This window comes from Microtus pennsylvanicus, chromosome 1 (assembly GCF_037038515.1).
Source record: "Microtus pennsylvanicus isolate mMicPen1 chromosome 1, mMicPen1.hap1, whole genome shotgun sequence".
Classification (NCBI taxonomy): Eukaryota; Metazoa; Chordata; class Mammalia; order Rodentia; family Cricetidae; genus Microtus; species Microtus pennsylvanicus.
In genome coordinates this window covers 133,050,223-133,077,970 of record NC_134579.1, presented here as the reverse complement: position 1 = coordinate 133,077,970, position 27,748 = coordinate 133,050,223, and the positions used below count along the sequence as shown (strand labels likewise).

The following is a 27,748-nucleotide window of genomic DNA, read 5'->3' as shown; positions in this document are numbered from 1 at the left end:
TCATGCCTGTGACAGACACAAACCCACTAAGGCAGCCAAAGAGATAACAAGTACACAGACACCATTTATTTGGTCCATAAGTACAGTATATTTGTTGTTTGAGTTTACAAAACATCAAATATAAATAACCTGAAACTGTAACAAATACACAAAAATTGGCTTCTTACACAGACATACCAGGCAGTACAAACTGAAAATTTGAGTAAATTAACATTGTTTTACATTAATATACACAGTGCCAGGTAACATTTAAAAAACAAGTCTCAATGCATAGCACTTGACACTTCTGTGAATCTTTCAGGTAAGAGTATGAAAATGGTTAGATCTAGGCTAAAAATAACTCTTCTCTAGCCAAAAATAAAGGCATAGTATTTATAACCAGGTCTCAGCGTTCCTACCCCACAGTATTTTCCACTAGGAAATGATAGCTAAGGCTATTTACAGGGAAGGCAACATGCACACGTTCTCTCAGCTCATCGCTGGTCCGCCCAGCTTAGCGCAAAGGGTCTCAAACACTACTCCTACTTCAGTACAGCAATACAGTCTCTAACAGTCTCAGCAAATGAATGCTTTCATAGGGCGGAACCAAAGTCACTGCAGCCCTCTGCTTCCCTTCTGTAACAAAGGACAAAACCTTCGGTTCCAACCAGATCAAGGGCCAGGAGTCTGCTCAGTCTAACTCTATGACGTCATCACTATCTTCTGCCTCCTCCAAGCGGGACCTCTTGGCAGCAGCATCCTCAGTTTCTTCCAGTTTCCGCTTGCGCGCCCTCTCGTCCTTGCTGCCGTCGGCGCTATCTGAAGGGCCTTCTTCGTCTGAGTCAACTATGAGCACGTCATCTTGCTCTTGGGCTTATTTCGGAAAACAATGTGAAGAGTGGTGAAGTGTGGGAGATGTCAGCGGCTCACCAAGGCCTCACACAGACAGCTCACTGAATCCAGGCCACCCTCACCGGCCACCCCCAGGGAATGTGTTTGGTATAACAAGCATGTCTACTTTTAGGAAAAGGGTGTTACTGGGAGGGGAACCAACCCTGGGCAAAGTCCTATTTTTTCCAAGCAAAACAAAAACTTGTGACTAGCACGTTTCAAATGCATCATCATGCCTGCTGAGTCTCCACTGAGAAGGGGTGGGGGCACCCTAATAGAAGAAAGAGCAGCAACAGCAACAAGCCACTTACACCTGCCAGCGACTGCTCTGAGCTGTGCACAAACTCATCTAATCAGCCCTATAAAGAAGACAGCATTATTATCCCACTTCCAGAAAGGAAACCAAGGGACAGAGAGGGACTCCCTGTGGTCACAAAATGTGGCCAGGCTTCAAACTCCGGACCCCCATACTCAAATTCTTTAGCTCTATACCCAAAGGGCAGGGTGTCTCCCATGTGCCAAAGCTTAAAACAGAACCACACCTTCCCTACATTTCATTCAAAACCCGGCACAGCAGAGGGTCAGGGTTACAATGTTTTGGTTGGGTGGGTGGGGAGTGGGTCAGCCAAGGTGGCCATGTTCTACAGCCTCCAAGTTCACCCCTTAATCCTCAGAGGACACTACAGCCCAGAACAAACATTCTAAGGAACATCAAAAGATGAGGGGTCAAAGAAATGGAAACAGAGGTAAAAAAAAAACCTTCAGTTTCCTGCACAAAAAGAAAGGAGGGGAGGTTAACGTCCAATCAGAGAGCAGCACAGGGTTGGATACCTGAAAAGGTACCAGGTGTTTGCAGCAGGACCCCTGGGATAGTCTGAGGTGGCCTGGGCTTAGGGACTCTGCCTCCTGGAAGCCACACCCAACCAGATAAATAATTGGAGACTTCCATATCAGATAGACAGTTGGCAGCTTAGACAGAACAGACCTTGAGCAGAAAGTGAACCCATAGCTTGCTGGAGTCCAACAGGGGAGTCAGAAAACCACCTCTGCTCCTCTAAGACTATCCCCAGCCTTAAAGGGCTTCACGGTCCATAAAACTCAAAGCTCCATTATACAGTCAATTCCAGACCAATTCAGTGTTAGTATTTTACAAAGTCCACCAAAGTCCCAGCTTGTTTTAAGTCCTCTGGCTTGGAGGTGACTCACCTGTGGAGGTGGACGGCTGGGCACCATCGTCACTGCCGTTGGTGATACTTCTGGCAGCATCTTCAGCTTGTTTGGGCCCCACTTTTTCTGGGGCATCACCAACAACTTCAAATTCGACATCCTTTCCTAGATCCTCACTGTAAGAGAACACAGGCTGTAAACCAGGGACCGGGCCATGCTCACTCACATGGTAAAGGAGCAGATTCCCCCACACTCAGAGTGCACCGCACCCCAGAAGGCTTTAACTTTCACAATGCTCTCGAAAAAAAGATCACAGAGCAAAGCTTTTCTGGTTCAAACTGTAAAGGCTGGTTTTATTTTGTGTCACTAACATAGAAAACTGAACAAGAGATCCTGCAGCCCTGCAACTGAGACATCCCTTTCCCCAGACGCTACACCCAAAGAGATGCTACACCTTCACTCCATTCGTGAGCTGATCTCGGTGTTCTAGGTCTCCCCTACCTTTATAGGCAACTCCCCACTTTCACACATGAGTTTCAAACTGTGCATGAGAATGTGTGTCAAGGTGAGCAGAGGATGCACATTTTCATAGGCGGTTCTGTTGAGACTTGAACACAAGTAACAAAGACAGGCACATGCTGTCGGACTGTGCTACTCCTTCAGACACTTCAGTTGCCCTGTCCTTTCCTACTCTTTCCTTTCACAAATAAACACAAGTCTGCCACCGCCACCCAGCTGGTGTCCCAATGAAGCCAGGGACAGCACAGCACTGACATTCAGCTTCAAGTCCATTACATAACTTATAGAATTTAATGTCCTGCCGGGCAGTGGTGGTGCACACATGCCTTTAATCCAGCACTCGGGAGGCAGAGGCAGGCGGATCTCTGTGAGTTCAAGGCCAGCCTCATCTACAAGAGTGAGTTTCAGGACAGGCTCCAAAGCTACAGAGAAACCTTGTCTCGAAAAACTAAAAAACAAAACAAAACTGGAGGGCTTATAGGATGGCTGATCCTCAGACTTTTGACAACTTTTCTTAAAGGTAAATATGGTACCTGCAGTGTGGCTCAGGTTAAGGGTGCTTGCAGGCCTGAGTTCAGGTCCCAGGTCTCGCAAGTCTGCTGACCTCCACATGTGTGCCATGAGGAATATTCACTGAATAATTTAAGATTTTTAAAGAGTTCTGGGATTAAAGGTGTGTGCCACCAACACCCAGCCCCTCCAGCTTTTCATCCCAAAATGGTTTTGTTGCTTATCTCTCTTTCTGAGTCCTAGCGTTTTCCTGCAGGTACAGCCCTGTGCGGCTCTACTGAGCCTTCCTCTCGAGGGCTCCTGTGCTTCATATACTCCAGCGTAACAGCTCCTACCTATGAAGAATGTTGATCAGTAAAGTGTAGTCCTGAAGGAAGTCATCTGCTTGAAGCCGGCTGCCATTTCTAATCCCAAAATCAGACAACTTCTTGGGGTTATTAGCTGGATGTGAACAGAACACAGATGCTTTAGTCATGACTTCACAGCGCAAGCAGCTAAGTTCTTAAAAAGCAAAATCCATTATGGTCAGATGGTGTCCCCGCAAAACTGGCACTCTCAAATCCTGACCCACAATACCCAAGAAAGTAATCGCATTTGAAGAGACAGCTCTTTGTACTAGTGGCAACAAATTAAAAACAGGTTTTCACATGCATGTAACCCTAGCACTTGGAAGGTGAGACAGGGGATCAAAAGCCAAGGTTATTTGGGGGGCTAGCCTAGGCTACACAATAGTCTTACTCTAAATTAAATAGTAAGTAAGTAGGTGTCTATAGAAGCCTGGCCACCCATAGATCTGGGACACACATCCCTGCAAGACAGATCACGTGAAGACAGGACAAGGAGGAGAGGAGAGGACTGAGGGCAAAGTGTTTGATGGTTAAGTAAGTGTTCCAGGCTGTGGTTCTTAGTCACAGAAAACTAACTGTGCTATTAGGCCCTGAGGAATTCAGCCCCGAACATTCAACACCAAAAGCACTTCAAAAGGGGCAAACACAAAAGACCCACAGAAATCTCCCATTCAAAGCAAACCGATTTCCAACCTGGTTTACAAGAGCTGTTCCAAGGCAGGCTCCAAAGCCACAGAGAAACACTATCTCAAAAAACCAAAACCAAACAAACAAACAAAAAAAAAAAACCCACCAAAAAACAAAGCAAATTGATTTAAAATCGACTCCCCAAATGGCCAGCCAACATATGACCTCTGATTATATATGACCTAATACCTCAATCTCTCAACAAGCAAAACTACCAACAGGAATCCTGATACTTCTTTTGATAATAATTTATTTACTTTTATTTTATGTGTGTTGGTGTTTTGTCTGCATGACGGTATCAGATCTTGGAGTTACAGACAATTGTGAGCTGTCATATGAGTGCTGGGAATTGAAACAGGGCCCTCTGAGCTCTCTCTCCAGTGTCCTCCTGCCAACCCCCCATATATATATGGTCTTACTCTATAGACCAGGCTGGTCCCAAACTCAGAGATCCTACTGCCTCTACCGAGTGCCAGGATTAAAGTGTGTGCACCCATGCCTGGTTTGCATTAGATTTACCAAATAGCTAAGAATGGCCTTGAACTTCTGATCCTCCTGCTTCCTCCCCCACTTTGAGGAATGAGACAGGTGTGTACCACACCCGGTTCATGAGGTTCATGCATGCTAAGAGAAGCTCTGCCAAGTGACTATATTCCTACTCCTAAATAGTTCAGTGGAGGGGATGATGCAGGCGCAGCACTGTGTGTCTGATTCTGAAAGCTGGGGATGGGGTGGGAAAGACCCAGCTACCAAGACCTTGCCACTCTCCAGTGTGACCAACAGCCTGAAGCTCATGCTCCCACCAACCTAGCCCTAGGGACCACGAAATAAACTGAGCGTCCTTGGAAATGAACAGTGGTATTACAATGTGTAATTAGCCATTATCTGGGCACTGGAAGACCAATAAATCCCCGAGGCACATCAACGCCAGAAACCCTCCAAATCTAAAGCTGTGGAAGACAAAGAGCAGCCTGAGAAACCCCCACAAGTTCCACAGCTATGAGTGCAATAGCAAACACCACATGAGCCAGCTTGTCCCTTCTTCAGGCAGATGCCCAGGTGAGGAAGAGCAAGATTGGTACCTTCTGTCTCTCCCTCTTCTGAGGATATCAGGATTGTTCCTTTCCCATCTTCAATTTGGACATCCGGTGCCACCATAGCAAACTTCTCTTTCACTATCTGAAGGGGGAAATTAAATATGAACTAATGCAGCTCATTAAAGACCTAACAAAACCCTATATTGCTTTTCTATACAGGTTTACCTCTTCACTGACGAGGGTTCAAGTTATTCTTCAAAGCTCATTATGTAATTATATGTGCGTGTGTGATATATATATGTAAGAGTGTACACACGAGTGCCACGGCACTCAGACCATACAAAAGCTTTGGGATTGGGTTTCTCCTTCCACCAGGAGACTTGGGGATGGCACTAGATCATCAGGTTTGTCTGATTCACTAGGTCTCTCGGGCCACAGTTATCCTTTAATATATTCTCTCTGCTCCTGACTGCAGGAAACCAAGGAGTTGCCCACATCGCACATCTGCCCATGTGATGCTCTCCCAGAGAGGACCAGGAGATGCCCTCCTCTCTCTCCCCACACACTGGGCTCAGGCAGAGCTTCTAACACATTTCCCCTCATTCTCCAAGTCAACCCTGTCATGGAAGTTGTTAAGACTATAAAATGTCTAATCAGATCCTCAGATAATCTTTCCTGTTCCAAACAGCGTCTCCCCTAAACTTCTAAGATGCAACTTAAGTGACAACACTGTTAAATCCTACCTACTCTCCACACCCAGAAGTCCTTTCAGCTGCACAGCACATAATACTCTGTCATAGGAAAGAGCACCTTACACACATCCTTCAAGACCAAGTGAGAAAGAGAGCACACCAGCCTCAGCCAGGCATTGTGATGCAGTTTGTTCACCAACAAAACCAGGACAATTGAAGGATATTGCTGTTACAAATACCCACTGTCTGCCTCTGCCCAGCCAGGACCCATCCTCCAGTCAAGCACACCCACACCTTTCTAAGACGAGACACATATCCTGGAACCACTGGTGGAAGAGGCCAGAGGGAATCTGGATTGCAAAGCCATCAGGAATGGTGCTACTCGCTCTGCAGCCAGGGCTTCCAGGGGAGGGTGAATTCCATCCTCGACTCAAAATGAAGACAGAACTTGTCCTTGCACTTGCCTTATCCTGTAAGGTGAGGACAGTCACTGTGTGGACATTCAGCCGCACGGTCACCTCTGGCTTGCTGGCACAAACGTAACAGCTGCTGTTGGGAGGATCCAGGGCGCAGGGCACCAAGAGCTTCTTCCTTGGGTTTGGCTGTTTATTCAAAAAAATCTTCAAAGAAAAAACACAAGCAAGAAACAGAAACGCTGAGTTGCCATTTTACAGATGAATCTGGAATTGCCCCCATCCCCTACTGTGTAGCCCTGACTGTCCTGGAACACACTCTGTAGACCAGGCTGGCCTCGAAATAAAGAGATCCATCTGCCTCTGTCTCTCAGGTGCTGAGACTAAAGGCATTTTTTTCATTTCTTATTATTTTATGTATATGGGCGTTCTGCCTACATACGCTTGTGCCCAACATGCATTAAGTACCCACAGAAGCCAAGTGGACGTCAGATCCTCTGGCAATGAAGTTAGTTTTAAGATGTGGTGTGGGTTCTGGGAATGGAACCTGGGTCCTCTGAAAGAACAGCCACCTCTCCCCTCTCTAGCCCATCTTCACTTTATGACTCTAGCTGGCACAGTGTCTAAGATCAATTAACTCTCAAGAATCACAACGGTTCCCCTAGCCCAGAGAAAAGTAAGGTCACCCGGCCTCTGCCTGTAGCTTTTCCCACAATGAACACTAGGCCTTGGTGAGAAGAGACTTACAGGCCCGGGGCCACTCCAGGGGAGAAAGAGGTGCAAGGCACTCAGTAGCAGTAACAAACAACTGAAGCTGCGGCTGTAGAGCACGGCAGAGCACATGCTGACTGTGCACAAAGCCCAGCTTGAAGGCTAGCATTCAGCAAAAGAAAGCCAGGATGACCTTTAACACTTAGGATAAACATTATGGATCCACTTTGATATTTAAAAACTAAGCACAAACAATTGAAACAGTCATATTAAGTATGAATAAACTTAATAACGGTCATAACTCATAACTAAAAGCCAAACGAAACATTCAGCTTTCTGTGAAAATTTTATCAAAAAAAATTTAGAAGTTAAAAACATAAAGGTTAAAACAAAACAAAAAACTGACTGGATATGGTGGTGCACACCTTTAATTCCAGTACTCAAGAGGTGGAGGCAGGTGGATCTCTGCGAGTTTGGGATCAGCTTGGTCTATAGAGTGAGTTCCAAAACAGTCAGAGCTACACAGACACCCTGTCTTGAAAAAACAAACACAAAAATCACCACCACCAACAAAAAAACCTGAATAAAGCTGGGAGTGGGGAGGGTGCACTTGCTCTTAGGAGCCCATTCAAGCCACCCTCAACTACATATGAACTCAAGGTCAGCCTGGTCTACACGAGACAATCCCCAGCACATTTAATGTGTTTCTTATAAAATTACTCTTAAAAGGAAATTAAATAGCTCCTTAAATCTACAACTCAGGAGGCAGCAAGTGGATCCCAGTGAGTTCAAGGCCTGCCTGGCTCATATAGCAAGTTCCTGATCAGTTAGGGCAGCACAGTGAGGCAATATCTTAAAAAAAAAAAAAACAAACAAAAACAAACAAAAACAAACAAAACCAAACAAAATTACTTACAGTTCTACACTGGTCTATTTTTCCAGATAAAATCTTCAATCCTTCCAACACTATCAAGCCGGCAATCACTGCGTTAGTAGTAGCGATCGCAGGAATGATGTTCCCCGCCATTGCTAGAGGACAGAAAGACACGGACAAACACATTTAGCTGTCAAAACAGAAAACTCTGCATGGGTTTGTTGATGATACAACTGAAGCACAAACAACTTACATTTTATATCAAATCTGCTCTTCATATTCATGCTGAAAATGTGCATTCTGAGGTTTGCAGCGGAAGTGACAAAATCCATTGCCGAGGGGTCATCCTGCCAGCAACACAAATGACAAGGCCTGGTCCAATCAAAGTCATTTCACTATCATTCATTACCTTCAAAACAGTCACATTCGGCCACACAGCAGGAACAAAGGGTGACTGAACCAGAGGCTGGATGGGGGAGGCCGCCCAGTAAGTAGCATGGAGGCTGACAGGGTAGGCCAAAGAGGCTCATCTGGTTCTCTGGTCCAGGAAGACAGTCTGCTAAAAACACTAAGAACCACCATGCTTGCTAGAAAAGCGCTCCTACTTAAACAAATGCACTGAACTGGAAGGATGGTCCAGTGGTTGGTTAAGAGAACCTACATCCCTTACAGAGGACCAGAGTTCAGTTCCCAGCATCCATGTGGTGGTCACAACATCTGTAACTAGTTCCAGGAGATTCAATACTGTCTTCTGACCACTGCAGGCATCACACACACAGTGCACAGACTCATGTGCAAACAAGCACAACAATTATAAGCATGAAATGAAAAATAAATACACCTTTAAAAAAACAAAACCAGGCTAAATAGATGGCTCAGCCGTTAAAAGCACTCACTGGTTGCTCTTCCACAAGAGCTAGGATTTCTCACTACCCATATGGTAGCTCATAACTGTAACTTTAGTTCCAAGGGATGACACCCTCACAGAGTATATATAGGCAGAACACCAGGGCACATCAAATAAACAAACAAAACCAAATGAGAACATGTGTACAGCTAAAGACCAAGTCCCCTTCTCACCTAAGGAAGCCCTTTCTGGACCCATTAGTAGTGAGGCTGCTAGACACGCAGAGAATCTACACAAGGACAACCTGTTCAGCCCCGCTCAGTCTCCATCCCACCAGGAAGGTACTTCCCAGATGTGGCTATTGAACTCTTTAACGTGTAAAACTAGAACTGAACAGACCCCTGTGTGCAGTTTTTGAGGACAGGGTTTCTCTGTGTAGCCCTGTCCTGTATTTTCCTGTATTCCCTGTCCCGGAACTCACTTAGTAGACCCAGAGAATTTTGCCTGACTATACCTCATGAGCCCTGGGATTAAAGGCAACACCAACATGCCTACCTTAGAGCCTTAGGGCTATTTTCCCTCCAGTAAAGATGAAAAGCCCAGGGTGACTGCTGCTGTGTACAACTCATGCTCTCAAGTGAAGCAAAGGCTGAAACGCTTGGGCGCAGCTCATCCATGTACCCAGGCCAACCCCAAATGCAAATGTTACTCCTGGACCTGAGGGTCTCTACCTTATTTTTATTTTGAGACAGGGTCTCACTACATATCCCTGTATCCCTGTTTGTTATGAAATTTACTACATATATCAGGCTGGCCTCAAATTCAGAGATTCACCTACCTCTGCCTCCCAAGCACTGGGACCAAAGGAATGAGCGATCATGTCTAGCTGTCTACTTCTACTTTTGTTAAGTTCCTGAGTAAGATGTAGCTGTCTTGCTCTATAAAATGCCTGGATTCTTTCTTTCTTTTCTGTTATTTTTAAAACAGGGTTTGTCAGCCCTGGCTGTCCTGGAACCTGCTGCTTCACCTCACTATACTGGAATTAAAGGTGTACACCACCATGCCCAGTTAGATGCCTTTATAACAAATGGTATGTGGGGCTACAGAGATGCTCAGTGGTTTGGAGCACTGGCTGGTTTCTAGGACCTAAGTTCAGTTCCAAGCCAGCATCTACACAATGGCTAACAACTACTATAATTCCAGTTCCAGGGGGTTCACTCAACTCTTCAGGCCTATGTGGGCACCAGGCACACATGTCTTGCACACATGCAGGCAAAACAATCTCTCAGGCTGGAAAGACAGCTCAGTAGTTTAGAACATTGACTGCTCTTCCAGAGGTCCTGAGTTCAATTCCCAGCACCTACACGGTGGCTCACAATTGTCTGTAATGAGATCTGGTGTCCTCTTCTGGTGTGCACAAAGACAGAGCACTCATATACATAAAGTACATCAATTAAAAACCCCAAACCACCCAGTCTCCCAGAAACTGACTGACACCATGAGGGCAGCAGTACTTAGGCTCAGGGCCATGAGCTCCTTATTTGGCCCCAATGAAAAAACAGAAACTTTCCAAATCACTAGAATAACAGCAAAGAAAATATTTCAAAACCTACCATTTATATCACACAAACCAAGAGACTAATGTTTATAAGAATTTCAAAAACTTAAACCCACTAGCTTGTTTTAGATATCTGATTCAACCAAACTTTCAAAGTTTATGCATACAAAGTTATCTGAGGATTCTAAAATTGGCCAATCATTTCTCTTTACTTTGAGATCCATTGCAAATCTTTCTTTTCCTTCCCATGCTGGGGACGAAACCCAGGGCCCCATGCATGCCAGGCAAGTAAGCAACCCAGTAAAGAGACAGAGACACATCTCAGGTTTCCCATTAAAACTGTCAGTACTAAAATAAACTTTATCACATAATCAATTTTACCTGCAATTCAAATGCCAATTAAACACAGTGAACTTATTTCAACTTTAAGAACAACTGCATCTTCCTGGTAATGCAGCTTGGTCTGTTGAGCAGGCCCCTCTAGCATCCCATAACTAGGTAAAGTGGTCCTGCATCCGTGAGGGGAGACAGCAAGGTCAGGAGGTCATGGTCACCCCCAACAACAGAGGGAGTTTGAGGCTAGCTTGCACTACAGACCCTGTGATGGCCTCAAACATGGTGATCTAGCTCAGCCTCCCACGTGCTGGGACTGTAGGTGTCGGCCTCGCCATGTTTCTCTCTCCCTAAGTTCTGAAACTCTGTGCACTTCAACAGAAAGGCAACCTCAGAGATGAGAGAGGTAGCACATGCTTTTAACTGTTAAGGCCTGAGCCACACAGCACACTTACCAAGCATGGACAAGGGCCTAGGCTTAGTCCCTGGGGGAAAGTGTATAGGCAACTTCTACTATTTTTAAGGTCAAATCAAGCAGATGAGCTGCTGCCTCCAAAAGCAGAGGCCTTCAGGCCTGTTTTCTAACTCTAACACCCTACCGAGACAAATCACTTTCTACTCAATATAAGCCATGAGTGTGTTACCAAAACAAATTTTTTGATACTTGACCTTATCCATATGCATAGAAAATTCATATTCTAACATAACAACTGGAGATGAAAACATTCAAACAAAGTAAGTAATACCCCAAGTTGTTAGCTTTACTTACAACACAGGAACAGCATAAGTGAAGTACGTAAGAGACAGACACATTTCCAAACAAACTTGATCCTGATCCTACATGAGTTCAGCCCCGTCCCCCTTTTCTGCTAAGTGGACTCTCAGGGTCTCAATGCTCTTTGAAAACAGACCTTATCCCACATGAGCTCAGCTCCGTCCCCCTTCTCTGCCAAGTGCATCCTCAGGGTCTCGACGCTCTTTGAAAACAGGCTTGCATAGCTCTTTACATCCAGAACCTGCTGGTCTTTCAAACCCAACTGGGGTTCGTTTTGTTGATCAGATGCATTGGTGTCTCCTAAAAATGAGTAAGAATATTAAACACCTCCATGCCACTCCAGGGACGCTGCAGCATAGTTCAGAGAAGGAAACACAGTATGCCACTGAGAAGGAAGAAGTTAGTACAACTGTTTTATTTCCTTGACTATAAATTTTAATAATGTATTTCTATATTAAATCTTAAATAACTCAAGAGTACAAAGGCAATTTTTACATATATTCACCACACTTTTGGGAATAACGAACCCACAACTTCCTAATCATTAACAATTTAAAAAAAGAGAGAGAGAGGGAGAGAAAACTAGCTCCTGCTCTTGGGAGTGGTGTGTCTAATGATTTCTCTTTATAATCAGCCCAATCACTCAAATGCACAAACACGCATTCCCACAGTATGAAAAGCACTAGCTGGACTCTTCGCCCCCTACCCCCACCCTAGACAGGATATCTCTATATAACAGCCCTGGCTGTCCTGGAATTTGCTCTGTAGACCAGGCTGGCCTCGAACTCAGAGATCTGCCTGCCTCTGCCTCCCAAGTGCTGGGGTTAAAGGCTGCACCACCACCAGTGACTGGCTGCATTGTTTACCTTGACTCTGCACTTCAGCCCAGTCCAGGGGAACTGGAGGTTTCCTCTTGCGCCAGAGTTTGTCCATTGTCAGCAGATATCTAATATCATCTTTAAAAAGCTGAAACAAACAAATCCCATGAATCACACTGAGCCCAACTTCATTAAACACAGATCAAATTGTGCTGATTTACTTACTATAATTATACCATAAAAGAAAGTTTAAAGGCATGGCACATATAGGCAGAGGAACAATTTTCAGCACCACAGTTCAAATATTTGGAGAATTCAGGGCAATGGTACTGTCAGCTCTACGGATCACCCAGACTGTCCTACCTTCCTCCCCAGCAGTCCCACAAAATTAATCTGAAACACTAACGACACAAACTGAAGGGTTCAATAAACACACCAGCACCCTATCTGGAAAAACAAACAACAAAAACAAAACACACCAGCTCTGCTTCCATGAAATCCAGCTAAATACTGTTTTTAAAATAATACACTTAGAGGTTTTGTGCTCCATTTCTGCCCCTTTTATTTTGGGGATTGGGGTTAGTAAACATCTTAAAGTTATAGAGTTAAGAAATTCTGGGGTGGTTTGAGCTGCTAGGTGGTGGTGGTACACACCTCTAATTCCAGCACTCTGGAAGCAGAGACAGTTTGATGTCAGCCTTGTCTACAGAATGAGTTCCAGGACAGCCAGAGCCATACAGATAAAACCCTGTCTAGAACCTTCATCTTCCATGCCCCACTAAAAAAACAAAACCAAATCAAAAACTCACTGTTTCACAAAGTTGAGCTTTGGTGCTATCAATACTCTATTTTGGTCAGTTTCCTATCTGTGGCAAACTGATATTTGTTTGTGTCTCTCCCGGAAGAGTATCACATAACCCCACAAGGCTGCCCTCTGACTTCCACATGAGCACCATGTCATATGTGTGCCCTTCTAAATTAAAATGAAAATTAATGATAATAATAATAATAAAAGTAATCCTAGCTGAAATACTGTTGAGTGATAGAGTCTTGCTGATCAAGCGCAGAAGCCCTGGGGGCTGCAGAAATGGTTCACAGTAAGAGCGCTCGCTGGATTTTCAGAGGATAGGGCTCAGTTCCCAGCATCCACATGGTGGTTCACTAACATCCTGAGTCTAGTTCTCTTGGATCAGAACCCCCACTTGAGGCAGCACCGGCATACACATGGTACACATAAACACATGCAGGCAAACAATTCATACACATAAAATAAGTTTTAAAAGAGAGGAAGCAGGAAGCCCAATCAGACCAGAAGAACGAGGAAGAGAGCGAGACTGACCTTGGTAAAAAGTTTAACTGGATCATACCCAGTTGACTTAGCCCATTCCTTAGTGGAAATACGTTTAATGTCTCCATCTTCATTGGAAGCCCTGGCTCTGGCTTCAGCCTCTGTCGGCTCCCCTACAAAACAAGCATTGTATCTCAATGTACAATTACATTCTCACCTAAGGGAGAGAATCACGCAATGGAAGGCAGCTGTACGGAACACATTCAGAGTTCCAGGACAGCAACGTGAGCACTAGTGTATTTTTGTGCCTCAGTGAGATGTGTGTTGCTGTTGTTGTCTTCTTTAAAGGCATTCACCACCACTGACCTGCTTTCTGAGTTGTTTTTTTTTTAGATTGTATTTTACATGCACAGGTAGTTTGACCTATATGTCTTTGTGCCCTTGGAAGTCCGAAGAGATATGAGATCCCTTGGAACAGGACTTTCAGAGAATGTAAACCAACACACGAGTGCCAGGTCCTCTGGAAGAGTCAGTACTGACCCCAAGCCACCTCTCCAGCCCTAACAGGTTAACAGTTAAAACACGACGTGGTGGCGCACGCCTTTAATCCCAGCACTCGGGAGGCAGAGGCAGGCGGATCTCTGTGAGTTCGAGACCAGCCTGGTCTACAAGAGCTAGTTCTAGGACAGGCTCCAAAATCACAGAGAAACCCTGTCTCAAAAAACCAAAAAAAAAAAAAAAAAAAAACAAAACCACGACCCTGTAAACAGAATGGGTGCTGTTCCTAGTCCTAATAATTAGATCTGTGAAATGTCTCATCTCGGTTTCTTTCTTTTCTTTTCTTCCTTCCTTTCTTCCTTCCTTTCTTCCTTCCTTTCTTCCTTCCTTCCTTCCTTCCTTCCTTCCTTCCTTCCTTTCTTTCTTTCTTTCTTTCTTTCTTTCTTTCTTTCTTTCTTTCTTCCCTCCCTCTCTCTCTTTCTTTCTTTCTGGCTTCTTTGAGACAGGGTTTCTCTGTGTAGCCCTGACTGTCCTGGAACTTGCTTTGTAGACCAGGTTATCCTCAAACTCACAGAGATCCACCTGCCTCTGCCTCCAGAGTGCTGGGATTAAAGGCGCAAGCCATCTTGATCACTGTTCTTACCAGTGAAATGGAACTACTCCTTTGTTCTTAAGCCTTTCAATCTTTGTTCTGAAAGCTTTAAAACATCATACACTTTAATTCCAGAACTCTGGGAAAGTGAAGCAGGTGGACCTCTGTGCTTTACATATAACTAGGGGCACACAGAAAGACCCAGTCTCGAAAACAAAAACCTACCATCAAAGAACAAACCAACAACCTCCCTAAAATGGGATGATGGGACTAGACATACATACAGGCAAAACATCCATATTCATAAAATAACAATTTTCCCCCAAAATGCAATGGCACATTAAGCAACCTTAAGGCACCACCATTAAATCAACAGCAAAGGCACAGCCACTCACAAGCAGCTTCAGGGTCAGCTCTGTCAGGAGACACTTCTTGATCTGCATCCTCCTCTCCAAACAGCTGGCTGCAATTCCAGAAGAATGAACAATCAGGGAAAGGCATTTGAAACAGATGTGACTATTTCCCCAGAAATATCTATTTACAATAGTCCAAATGCTTAGCATGATGATTCACAGCGCATACATAATCCTAAGAGAATCCTGTTTGCTCGTGGCACCAAGGCTAGATGAGATGTGTGACAATATCACTAGGTTTCAAACATTTCAATATTCGAACGTGCTAGCAAAAACAGGCAAGCTTCCTTCTTGAACATTTTCACACTAGAGGACACTCACCAGACACCTGCAGCTGGCTAGTCCATAATTACCCATCTGCTACACAGTCCCAAAGTCTTATTCTAGGTGGCAAGATTCAGCAGAGAATAAGGCACTTCTTCTTACAGAAAAGAAAATAATACTAAACTGTTAAGCTAAGATTCTTCACCAGCCAAGTCACCCTAAACCTGGTTTGATTCTTCAGACACAGAGGACCTTTCCTCAGGGAGATGACTCAGTGAAATCTCAGTGGAACCCTTTCATATGCTTCCCCTACAAAGAAGCAAACACCGAAAACTGTAAAGCTCTTGGAAACACTTCCCAAGAAACGACCTTCTTCTGGTCATACTATTTAACTCCCAACAAGGCTGTCAATGTTTCACATCTTCTAGACCGCCTGATTGGGTGGATCTTCCATTGAGTGTGACATATCCATGCTAGGTAGTCAAGTTAGGGTGTTCTGTGGCCAAGGATCAAAACTGGAGTATCCACTATTTGGGCAAATACTCCCGTCAACTGAGCTGCATGATCCACACACCATACCACACTTTGTGGAGGCTTAGCTGTCGGCTACAACAGGGTCCTACTGTATGGTGGAGCTCATTAGAATGCAGAGAGCCACTTGCCTCTACTCGTGAGTGCTGCTATAGTCGTGTCGCATCTGGTCTGATTTTTATCAACCATACTTCTATTGATTTTAGAAACACATTTGACTGCAGTCGTGACCCAGCCACAGAAAAAGCAAGATGTGACTGCCTCGCTGAAAAAGGTACCAAGCCACGTGGCTAACATAGACAAGAAATATGGGCTAATATAAGTTATAAGAATTAGTTAATAAGAAGAGACTGAGACACTGGGCCAATCAGTTTATGATTAATGAAAAAAAAAGAAATACATTTTAAAAAACAAATTTCAGCCAGCTGCAAATCTAACAGCCTGTCTCTTTTTGACAGCCACCCAACACTTTCTCTGATCAACTCTTCTTCCTTCACTTTCAGTGCTTTTGATGTCTTTTTAAAAAGTAACAATGGGGCTGGAGAGATCACTCAGTGGTTAAAAGCATTGCTTGCTCTTCCAAAGGTCCTGAGTTCAATTCCCGGCAACCACATGGTGGCTCACAACCATCTGTAATGAGGTCTGGTGCCTTCTTCTGGCCTGCAGACATACATACAGACAGAATATTGTATATATAATAAATTAATTGATTAAAATAAATAAATAAAATAAGAATAACAATGTATTTACTTTTATTTCATTTGCACTGATATTTTGCCTGATGTATGCCTGTGTGAGGGTGTCCGATCTTAGAGTTAGAGCCAGTTGTGAGCTGCCACGTGGATGCTGGGAATGGACTCTGGGTCCTCTGGAAGAGCTCACACTTACCCCTCAGCCCCTACATGGGGGAATCTGGCCCTTGGTGAATGGAGGGTGTCAGGTGTGCACATACAAGGAAAACATTCTTATGTACTTATAATAAAATAAATCTCAAAATAAGAAAATTGTTCCCTAATTCCAATAAAGATTTTCTCCACAATAAAAATTTTGATTTGTTTTTCAAGACAAGGTTCCTCTGAGCATAGTCCTGGCTGTTGCGAAATTCACTTTGCAGACCTGGCTGGCCTCAAATGCACAGATCTGTTGTAAATAAAATAACCTAAATGAATGAATAAATAAATGTATTTTTTGTTTGACAAATAAGTAAGTAAGTAAATGGATCTTTGGCCTGAATGCGTGCTCAGTGCACCACATGTATGCCTGTGGAGGCTAGAAAGACACTGGATCCCGGGTAATAGTTATGGACAGTTGCAACCCCAGTGTTTGGGAAGTGGAACATCATCTCCAACTATGTGGCATGTGTATGTTCAGGTCAGTCTGGGCTACAAGAGACCCTGTCTCAAGGGGGAAAAGAACAGGAAGCAGGAAGCGAGGAGAACAAACACTCTCAGGGAAAAGTCCAAAGAGTGAGTTACTTAGCAAGAAATGCAAGCACAATGACTTCTTGGGATGCACTGGCCTCAAAAAACACATCTCCACTGCTTGGAGTGGGCGGCCCGGGACTCCCTGCTACACTGCTCAGTGGGAAGGGGGGAAGGAAGGTTACCAAGCCCAGTGCAGTAGTGACAGATGATGCTGACAGCGGGACAAACAGCATCTTCCCCTGCTGCTGTCTTCCTCTCAATACCCAGTCTCACGAGGAAAACACTAGACAAATGCCAGTGTTGGTCACTGTGCTGACCTGCTACTCAGAACCACAAGGGTTGTCCAACACAAAGAATATCTAAGAAAGGAACAGCCAAGAGCTAGAGACGTGAAAACTCATGTAGCATCCAAGATGGGATCCTAGAAATGACAAAGGATATTATCTAAGAGCCACAAAACATCAAGAAACTTTTTTTTTTCTTTTTGGTTTTTTGAGACAAGGTTTTTCTGCGTAGATAGTCCTGGCTGTCCTTGAACTCACAGAGAGATCCATCTGCCTCTGCTTCCTGAGTGCTGGGAGTAAAGATGTACACCATCACTGCCTAACAAGAAATGTTCTAACTACTAATGCTATCAGAATTGATTTCTCTGTCTTCGGGCATATATCAAATTAATGTAAAACGTTAAAGGGGGAAACTGGGTGATGCACACCTTTAATCCCAGCCTTCAGGAGGCAGACGCAGGTAGATCTGTGAATTTGAGGCCAGCCTGGTCTAGAGTGAGTTCCAGGATAGCCAGGGCTGCACAGAGAAACACTGTCTCTGGGGGCTGGGGAGGTGTTAAGGAGATGTGTTCCTGGGAACCTCACTACTGTCTGGAAATTGTGTGCTAACACTGTGTTCTCAGTTATTTACTCAGGCTCTCCCAGCTGGGAATCAAATTGCAAATTATTTGGGGGGAGAGGGTGCCCAACTATATTCTTCTCCTTTCAGTTTTGTTTTTTCATATATTCTGGAGCACACCTCCTCATTTAGGCCACCAACACTCAGCATTTCTCTGTGTGTGTGACCAGTAGCCTTCCTTCTCACTACCATAGTCAGGCATTCAACAAGTGGTATTTTTTGCCATTGTTAGAGTTGGTTGTGGATGGTTACTAAACAGGGTAGGGATCCTAACCATGCCTCAGGCGTACCAGATAAGTACCACACAAATGAGTCTTACCCCAGACCACTAAAGGATTTTAACTCCGCTGTGAACTATTCTTTTTTTTTTTTTTTTACCACTAGACGACCAGGGATGTGAACTATTCTTTAACAAGTTATTTATAAGTATGTTTTCATAATTCCAAATATATATATTCGTACAAACTTTGTTGCATGCCTGTGTCCAATACCAGACTAAACATCCAAAATTTCATCCACAGCATGCAAAGAATGTTGTCTGAGCTAAACCCAAGAAAATCACTAGTGTCTCTTTGCCATATTTAACCGCTATAAATATAACCTTTTTAAGACTATTTAAGTAAAAATGACCTCGTGTTCCATAATCTGCTCTGAAAACACACCAGGGACACATAACTCTTACTTGAACAAATACTTTGCCCAAACGATGCAGTGAATAGGTTCAGAAGGTGTGTTCCGAATCGTACAGCCAGGGAACGTTCTCTGCGTTGGCTTAGGATGACACTCGTAGCACTCAGTCACACCCTATGAAGTCAGGGCAGGAGAGAGCAGTTACTCCACAACAGTTAGAAGGTGGTACAGCTGCAGACACTCCATCCCCTCACTTACATTCCAGCCCACTTCTATGCCGCCAAGAAAAATTTAAACTATAAGTGACCGCAAAACCCTTACTGCATATATAAAGGATCCAGAGTCAAAATGCAAAGGCTAAGTGACATGACCAAGCTGTGTCTGAGGCAGAAACATTCCTCCCAACTCCCACGCAAGTGGAAGGCAAATTCAGAAAGAAGAAAGCATTGTAGTACAACATCAAATCAGAGAATTATATTTTTTATTTCACCAAATAACAGAAAACTACAGAGAGTCAGGGGTGGTAATGCACACCTTTAAAATCCTAGCACTCATGCTAAGGCAAGACAATCTTTGAATTCAAGGCCAGCGAGGTCTACAGAGAGAGAGTTCCAGGACAGCCAGGGTTATGTAGAGAAACCTTGTTTCCAAAGAGAAAAAAAAAAAAGTAGGGGCAAGGTATCCCTACTGTAGGACCATCAGATGAATCCCTCTTTATCTCAGTGTTTCTCAACCTAAGCCTTCACATGGGAGAATAAAAAACAATGTAACAGTTAACAGTTAAAGAATCAAAATTCTTGCTGGGTGGTGGTGGCATACACCTTTAATCCCAGCACTTACGAGACAGAGGCAGGTAGATTTCTGAATTTAAGGCTAGCCTGGTCTACAGAGTAAGTTCCAGGACAGCCAGGGCTGTTTACACAGAGAAAGCCCATCTTGAAAAACAAACAAAAAGAATCAATATATGTTTTAATATAAATTAAATGGCAGATCCAGGATCTCCTGCTAACGCTACTGTGCCCTCCGACTTCCAATAAATACCTCGGATGAAGCCACCGAAAAGCACACTGTGTATGGTGCAGGTAACAAACACCTCCACCTCATTCTATACTGACACACTATAGTCTATAGAGCACTGACCCACACACAACCTCTGGAGAATGGCACAGAATAAGCTTCCAAGACTAGCAGTTAAAGCAAAAGAAAGCCATGCTTTGTAACATAGGTACCCAGTCAAAAATATACCAATGGGCTGGAGAGATGGCTCAGTGGTTAAGAACACTGACTGCTCTTTCTGAGAACCTGGGTTCAATTCCCAGTACCCACATGGCAGCTCACAATTGTCTGAAAATCCAGTTCCAGGGGATCTGACACCTTCACACCAATGCACATAAAGTTAATTACAAATATTATAAAAAAAAAAATATGCGACAAGCTAGGCCATTTTAAGTATTTTCAAAAAGTACTTTCTAACCTTTGAAGGAATTCTTCAAATGTAGCTTTTAATGTTTACTTCCTGAAGGAGCTAAGAAGAGATCTGAAGACCTAACTAATCAGTCCCGGGCTTTTATAAACCTAGGCTAAAGATGCACAGCACCCACTCGTTCGTTAGCTTCGCTGACATGCTGCAAATCTACCTGCACCCCAGACTCCTTTAGGTAAAAATGAACATTAGAGATCCGGAGTTAGGACCGGTTACTACCTCATTTCTACACCTGAACTAGAAGACTCCAAACCCAAAAGTCAACTGTTGATTTCTACACTCATTTAGTGTGTGTGCATGCACAGGAGCACCAAAGCACATGTGTGCCAATCAGGACAAGTTGTGCGAGTTGTTTCTCCAACACGTTGGTACAGGGCTAAAACCTAAGTTGTCAAGCTTAGCACCAAGCGCCCGCTGAACCATCTCACTGGTCCCAAAATCACTGCTGACTTGTTTTGAGACTAAGTCTCACTATGCAGCCCTGGCTGGCTGGAATTCACTATGTAGACCAAGCTGGCCTTGAAGCCAAACAGATCCTGCTGTGGGATTAAAGAGGGCATGTGCCACCATGCCAGACACACTGCAACTTTTGGAAGTCTGACTTACTGCTTACCATCTACAACTTTACACCAAGCCCTATAACTACTAAGCATTTTTGTAGCTTGTTCTGTCAATCTAAGAATTTCTGTTTGATTTTGGTTTTTCAAGATAGTTTTTCTCTATGTAGCCCTGGCTGTCCTAGAACTTGCTCTGTAGACCAGAGATCCATTGCCTCTGCCTCCTGAATGTTGGGAGTAAAAGAAGGCACTACCATGCCTTGCTCAGGCTAACAATTTTAATATATACCTTAAGGTGGGAGGTCTTCTGGGAATTTAATGAACCCAGGGACCCAAGCATTATCCCGGTTTTGTTTGTTTGTTTTGGTTTTTCAAGACAGGGTTTCTCTGCAGCTTTGAAGCCTATCCTGGAACTTGGTCTGTAGACTAGGATGGCCTCGAACTCAGAGATCAGCCCGTCTCTGCCTCCCGAGTGCTGGGATTAAAGGCGTGCGCCACCACTGCCTGGCACCACCCTGTCTTATACAGCATGAAATCTCTATACCTTGGATGCTGGCCTGCTTATACTATATACACCCAAAGTTTTTTCCTTCCTTAAGTCTCAAGTAAATAGGTGAAAAAATAAGAACAAAGTGTTTACCTTCTTGATAGTGGTCACTTGTCCAAGATAACCAGCAGTCCCACTTTCAATGAGAGGCACATCGGCTGCCAGACACATTCTATTTACATGGTTTCGGGCAGCTGAAAGAAAACATGAGTTACCAAGAGTTTCTGAAGACAGAAACAAGTTCAGGATGACAATTATGAAAACATTTTCTTGCTTTCAATAAACCACATGTTCCCTGTGACTAAGGCAAAGATAACTACTTTTGTATGCAACACTTTGGCTACATCCTTAGCCAATGACATGTCATTACAGGACACTCAGCAAAATCAAACAAGAAATTTGCTTTACAAATTTACTCTAGACAAAGACTCTTTTTTTCTTTATTTTATTTTTGGTTTTTCAAGATAGGGTTTCTCTGTGTAGCTTTGCAGCCTGCCCTGAGACTCACTCTGTAGACCAGGCTGGCCTCAAACTCAGAGACTCACCTGCCTCTGCCTCCTAAGTGCTGGTATTAAAGACATGCCCACCATGCTTAGCTTTCCAGAAAGAAATTTGTTACGCCTACGAGGGCCTGGTCTAGGACCCTATGTTACAGGTACAGCTGGAAGAATTCTAGAGCCAGTCTTTAAATGGAGCAGCCTAAACTAGGCCTGGTGTACCAGCCCTTGGGAGGCAGAAGCACAATGGGTCAGAAGAGTTCAAGATCATCCCCAGCTACTTAGTAAATCTAAGACCCGCCTCAAGAATAGAGCAGAAAGGGGCTGGAGAGATGGCTCAGAGGTTAAGAGCACTGGCTGCTCTTCCAGAGGTCCTGAGTTCAATTCCCAGCAACCACACGGTGGCTCACAACCATCTGTACTGAGATCTGGCGCCCTCCTCTGGCATGCAGGCATACATCGAGGCAGAATGTTGTATACATAATAAATAAATCTTTAAAAAAAAAAAGAATAGAGCAGAAAAACTAACACCTTACTGAGGCCTCACCCTAAGGCACTTTACAATCACCTGATGCTCTGGCCCATTTGTATTATAATAGTCCTGGTGGACACCCCTCAGATGCTCATTGCCTAGGTCTATGCACAAACAAGATGTACTACAACCACCTGAAAAAAATTCTAGCTACACCTTCTGGTAGAATAGCAAAGTATATGAAGGCCAACTGTGTGTCCTAGAGAAATAGCCATCAACTGGCCCTGCTTATACCTAAAATTCTAACAAACCAGAGACTGAGGCAGGAGGATTGTCACCAGTTTAAGGTCAGCCTGGGGAAACACGGTGAGTTCCAGACTGGCTTGGGCTGGGCAACAGAGACTGCCACACATCCCAAAAGCCCCACCTATTCTTATTTCCTTTTGTGTTTGAATTCTAATTCATAATTGGACACTAAATCTCTAACCAGCTTTGACAAGGGGAAGAGGAAATTAACAAGATGTAAAACATTAAAAACACCTTACCTCTGTTATCTAACGCGTTCATAACCAATATAAACTTTCGAAAAAATTCCACATTATACTCTGGGCTGAAAAGCAAAACAAAAAGGTCATCAAAACTGGTCTTTTGTATGATTTTTTCTCAGCATAATAAATAGAGTCCCAAAATGGACAAATAACTGTAAAAATAACCATTGGTGGGAAGTATATGCCATAGTGACAGGAAGGCTGGAATTTTCCTAACACAAGCATATTTTAAAGGAACTATTCTCAAGTTTCTCTCCATCCTGACCAGCAATCTAAGACACCAAGACAAATTCTTAAACTGGCAGAAAGCTGGCATAACCTCACTAGTAACCCCCTCAGGGTAGCAAGTGCCTGGGAACATACAAGGGACACATTCCCAGGATCTACATGGCCAGCGGTTTCACCTCACATGGTCACAATCAGGCAGGGTTCAGGCCCCTCGGGGCTCCACTTTTAGCAGCACTGGGAAAGTGCAAGGGGTAAGAGGCAATAGGCAGATCTACAAAGCATTAGAAATAGCCGGAAAGACAAGTGCTTTGAGAAAGCTGAAGGCTCCCTCTAATTCCCAGTCACATGTGTGTGTGGCAGGGGACTTATGCTCATGGATCTTTGCTCTGCACGTCCATAAGGACAGATTACCCATCATTACTGAGGTACGTGCAGTCAGACCCTACCACTATACACAGCAGCAGCGGAGCCTCAGGCATGAAAGCACAGTTATTTCTAAGTCTCTGAGTAACTTCCTTACTGACATTAAAACATCGCTCATCTACATGAACTTGTAGAAGCGATGCCACTAATGGCACAGACTTAGCATGCATAAGTATTCTAGAAATTATCCGAAAACTGCAGAATGATTCAGGCTCACATAGATGCCTGATAAAAATACCTTATACTCTAAAGGCTTAACTAAAAATTCATAGCAAATAGCTTTGTAACAGAATGGCGTGCATACTTCATGATGCTGTCATGGTGAGCCTCGATGTTAGCTTGGGGGTGGAACTGCAGCACACTTTCTTTGGCAACCTGGAAAACCAAAAGTAAATTACTCATTTTGGTTGACATTTGAAATCTGACATATACAAGGTCACTTTACTTACTTAGGTAATCATATATATATATATATATATACACACAAAAAATGTGGTAAGAGTTCATTAAGTATATACATATTCATAAAATTAGTTTTCCCCTACACTTTTATGTGAATGGCAAACAGAGAAAATAGAAACCATGGGGCTGGGGTAGAGCACTTGTCTACCTCCAGTAACACAAAACTAAACTGAACTAAAATGCAATAATGTCAGTCATTCACTTAAGAGCCTAAGAAAAGAAGCCGTAAATAACCACCCAGGTTAGCTTGACTACAAAATGTAATGCAAGTTTAGAAAGACTCCTGTCAGAGGATGAAGGAACTCAGTCTAAAAACTGACACAGCAAAGTACTTGTGGGGAAGAGAGCTGCAAATAAGAAAATAGGAAACAAGCACAATGGGATGGGAGGGAAGGGGCTGGCAGAAAACAGAGGAACAAGACCTTTGGTCCCAACCCAGGAAGAATATTCAAAGCAGCAGTATCTTCCCTGGGGACACAGGAGAATCTGGCCTCTGGGATGCAAAGGAGCAAACTTAAATATGAAGAGGATACAAAAGACACCTCAAATACAGCACTCAGGATTTCAATTCCTTCCAGACAAAAAAAAAAAAGGGGGGGGGGGGATGTGGGCTACTCCTCAGCCCTTCTCTCTCATCACCTGACCCCCAGGACCCAATTGTCCCCTACCTCTATTCTCCTGCAGTGGCACTCACAGGTGCCCCATACAAACTAAAATAAGCAAACGAATAATTTTAATCATAGACAAAAGAAGAGAGAAGCAGGGCTGTGATGGTGCAGCCTTTAATCCCAGCACTTGGGAGGTAGAAACGGACAGGCGAACAGGTGTGGTTCGAGGTCAGCCTGGTCTACAGAGTGACTTGGAAAACCCTGTCTTGAAAAACCAGGAAGAAAGAGAGAGAAAGATAGGGGAGGGGGGGATGCTAGCTTCACTTACTTTCCCTCTCTCTAGGAGCCATAATCTGGCCTGTTGAGAGAAACTTCATTGTCAAAGTTCTAAACACACATGGGAAACAGTTACCTGAGCCTTTGACCTTCCAACGTGTTTCTTTTGAAACAAGAACTGCCTGTTGAGGTTGCTGACATCGATAGTATCCAGATCAATCTACAAAGGCAGAAACCCGGATGAATCAAACTGTTCGAGCAATATCACTACCTTCAGCATTCATAGCTCAGAACTTACCAGTGTAGAAAGTGCTTCTCTGGACAAGTCATACCCAAACTGTTAAAAGCTACATTTAAAGAATATGGGAAGGGCAGTGTCAATGTCAAAGATAACCATCAAGACCTGGTGGTGGCAAGCCAGCCTTTAATCCCAGTCCTTCGGAGGAGACACGCAGATCTCTGCGAGTTCAAGGCCAGTCTGGTCTTCAAAGTGAGTTCTAGGACAGCCAGGACTACTATATAGAGATACCCTGTCTTGAAACAAACAAACAAGCAAGCAAAAAAACCAGAATGCACTGAGGATGGCTAATTTTTTTTATTTAATCCTATTTCAGGGAATTCCTTAGAAAGCATAAAAGCTTTGGTTTATAAAAATGTAAAAATTTTAAAAACAAACAAATAAATAGAAATATAAAAGTTCCCGGTGGGCAAGGTGGTGTACTCAGGTATCTGTGAGTTGGAGGTCAGCTTGGTCTCCATAATGAGGTCCAGACTAGTCAGGGTTACATATAGAGACCCTGTCTCAAAATATAGATAGATAAATAGACAAAAGAGATAAAAGGCATTAAAGTGGTTGTCCTGCCAGCTACAAAGATGTGGGTTCAATCCCCCAGCACCCATATTAAAACAAGAGGAGATCCTGGGACTCACTAGCTGGTCAGTCTAGTAAATTTGGAGAGTTCCAGAACAAGGGAGTCTCTGTCTCAAAAAAAGGTAGACAATGCCCCCAGAAGACACCCTAAGTTGTCATACGGGCTCCACCCCCCCAAATAAATGAATACCCATCTGTCTGATTATTTCAAATGTGGTATAATTTCCTGTGCCTGTTGTTTTCCATTAAGTGATGTGGCGATCGGAGTTGGAAACATTTGTTGCTTTACTCTGTATATACATAGTCACTCAGGATTGCTTGAGGGATATTAAAGTCAAAAAATAAAATAAAAAATTCGTGTTTAAAATCTAACCCAGGAGCTGGAGACAGGGCTCAACAGTTAAGAGTGCTGGCTGCTCTTGCATTGGACCTGGGGCCCAATTCTCAGCACCTAAATTGGTAACACCATTTCCAGGGAATTCAATGCCCCTCCTGGACTCCGAGGGCACCAGGAACAGACACATAAACTAAGGGAAAATTTTTAAAATAAAAATAAAATTTAGGGGCTGGAGATATGGTTCAGAGGTTAAGAGCACTGACTGCTCTTCCAGAGAACCTGAGTTCAATTCCCAGCAACCACATGGTGGCTCACAACCATCTGTAATGAGATCTGGTGTCCACAACACTGCATACATAATATTTTTTAAAAAGTATAAAAACATCTAAGTACTGAAATATCCATTTCTACTTCAAAGCTCCCAGCGTCCTAAACATCTGTCATCCTTACGAGATGGGATCTCGTGAACCTCCTCATTTACGCTACAGTTCACTACAGACATTAGACCAAAGAAAAACAATTAAAACAAAGATCATTTACTTTTCAATTCACTCTTGTCTACTGAAAAAACTATTCTTTTTTAAACATTGCCTCCAGAATTACCAACAGACTGGATTCTCTGTGGCCTGGAACTGGGAAGTCTAATCAATGCATAGAAAAATAGATTCCAATTCTGCCTCGCCTTACATCCTGACACCTGTAAATTCGTTTCTGCTAATCCTTAAGGCATTTTCAACTCACATCCCAGTTCTAGATAGTTTCTCCAACAGTTAACAAACTACAGCGGCTTCCTGTCATTGCACACTAAAGCAAAACTTAGATTATGGACAATCAAAAACTTTTTTAAATTTCTTGAGGAAAAGTCTTGCTACGTAGCCCAAGCGAACCTCAACTCCCGAACCTACTGTCTCCCAATTGAAGGGATTACACGTGGTCACCCAATCGCGCAAACCCAAGGGAACATCGAATGACATAAAACGGCAGTGTCCCATCTGCACTGTGCCCAGCCCAGAGGCGCGCGAGCCCCAAAGGAGTTCATCCAGCCACTAGCGGCATCCCTTCAGGGTAAGTTACTCAACCTCATAGCGCCTTACTTCCCTCATCTGTTAAAAATAAAACGGGATGCGAACACTTGCAACCTAGAGGCCGGGAGCGTACTCGAGTAAATGCATGTGAGCACGCCCGGGGTGCTGCTGCTGCTGCAGCCGCTCTGCCGCGGGGTCGTTACTTTCAAGTTAGGGGCACGTTCGAATTAAAGTTACAGCATCCACAGGGGTCTCGATCACTTCCTGCATCCCAGAGTAACTGGGGAAACTGCTCGGCTCGGGAGGCGGCGCGGGCAGGCCTGGGGAGCGGAGGCCTACAGACAGGAGGCCGGGAAGCCGGGGCCCAGCGTCCCCGCCAAACTGCTCCCGGAGCGGAGACCCTGATCCCCGGCCCGAGGGCCGCACCGCCCTGACTCCCGCCCAGAATTCGGGCCCCGCGTCCCGCAGACAGCCCGCCATTCAGCCGGAGGCCGGGCCTCACCAGATCGATGTGAGAGAAGCCGGTGAGCACCAGGTTCTTGAGCAGCTCACAGCCGATGCCACCCGCGCCCACCACCAGCACCCGGCCGCGGGACACCGCCTCGGCCAGCTCCGGGGGAAGCCCCCGCGACAGTGCCATGGCGGGACGTCCACGAGCCGCGGAGCAGTCGGAGGCGGGAGAACCCGAGCGGCAGCCGGAAGCCAGTGGGGGA

General features: G+C 44.3%; 1 protein-coding gene across 2 annotated transcripts; it reads right to left on the bottom strand.

Moving 5' to 3' along the window:
- Positions 1-64: 64 nt before the first annotated feature.
- On the bottom strand, positions 65-27,748 carry Uba2 (ubiquitin like modifier activating enzyme 2). 2 transcript variants are annotated; one of them, XM_075984664.1, is made up of 17 exons: positions 27,538-27,745; positions 24,939-25,022; positions 23,761-23,831; positions 22,803-22,867; positions 21,382-21,482; positions 18,754-18,875; positions 14,932-14,999; positions 13,498-13,619; positions 12,207-12,306; positions 11,477-11,640; positions 8,081-8,174; positions 7,870-7,982; positions 6,294-6,449; positions 5,183-5,279; positions 3,402-3,507; positions 2,077-2,213; positions 65-852 (listed from the first exon to the last, which is right to left on the bottom strand). In XM_075984664.1, exons 1-17 carry the CDS (start codon positions 27,673-27,675, stop codon positions 671-673), a joined length of 1,920 nt encoding a protein of 639 aa, XP_075840779.1. In that variant the 5' UTR covers positions 27,676-27,745; the 3' UTR covers positions 65-670. The 2 variants fall into 2 exon arrangements, with proteins under 2 accessions (XP_075840779.1, XP_075840784.1); XM_075984669.1 differs by having other exon boundaries at positions 525-852; positions 5,183-5,275; positions 6,290-6,449; positions 27,538-27,748.

Bases quoted from the DNA above. Each gene is read 5' to 3' on its own strand.
- Uba2 (XM_075984669.1), bottom strand. From the start codon at position 27,675: ATGGCACTGTCGCGGGGGCTTCCCCCGGAGCTGGCCGAGGCGGTGTCC. The intron at 15,000-18,753 runs GTAAGAGTTATG...CTGGAATTGCAG, and splicing joins TGGGCAAAGTATTTGTTCAA to CCAGCTGTTTGGAGAGGAGG. The intron at 13,620-14,931 runs GTGAGTGGCTGT...CTTGTTTTGTAG, and splicing joins AGCTGACCCTGAAGCTGCTT to GGGAGCCGACAGAGGCTGAA.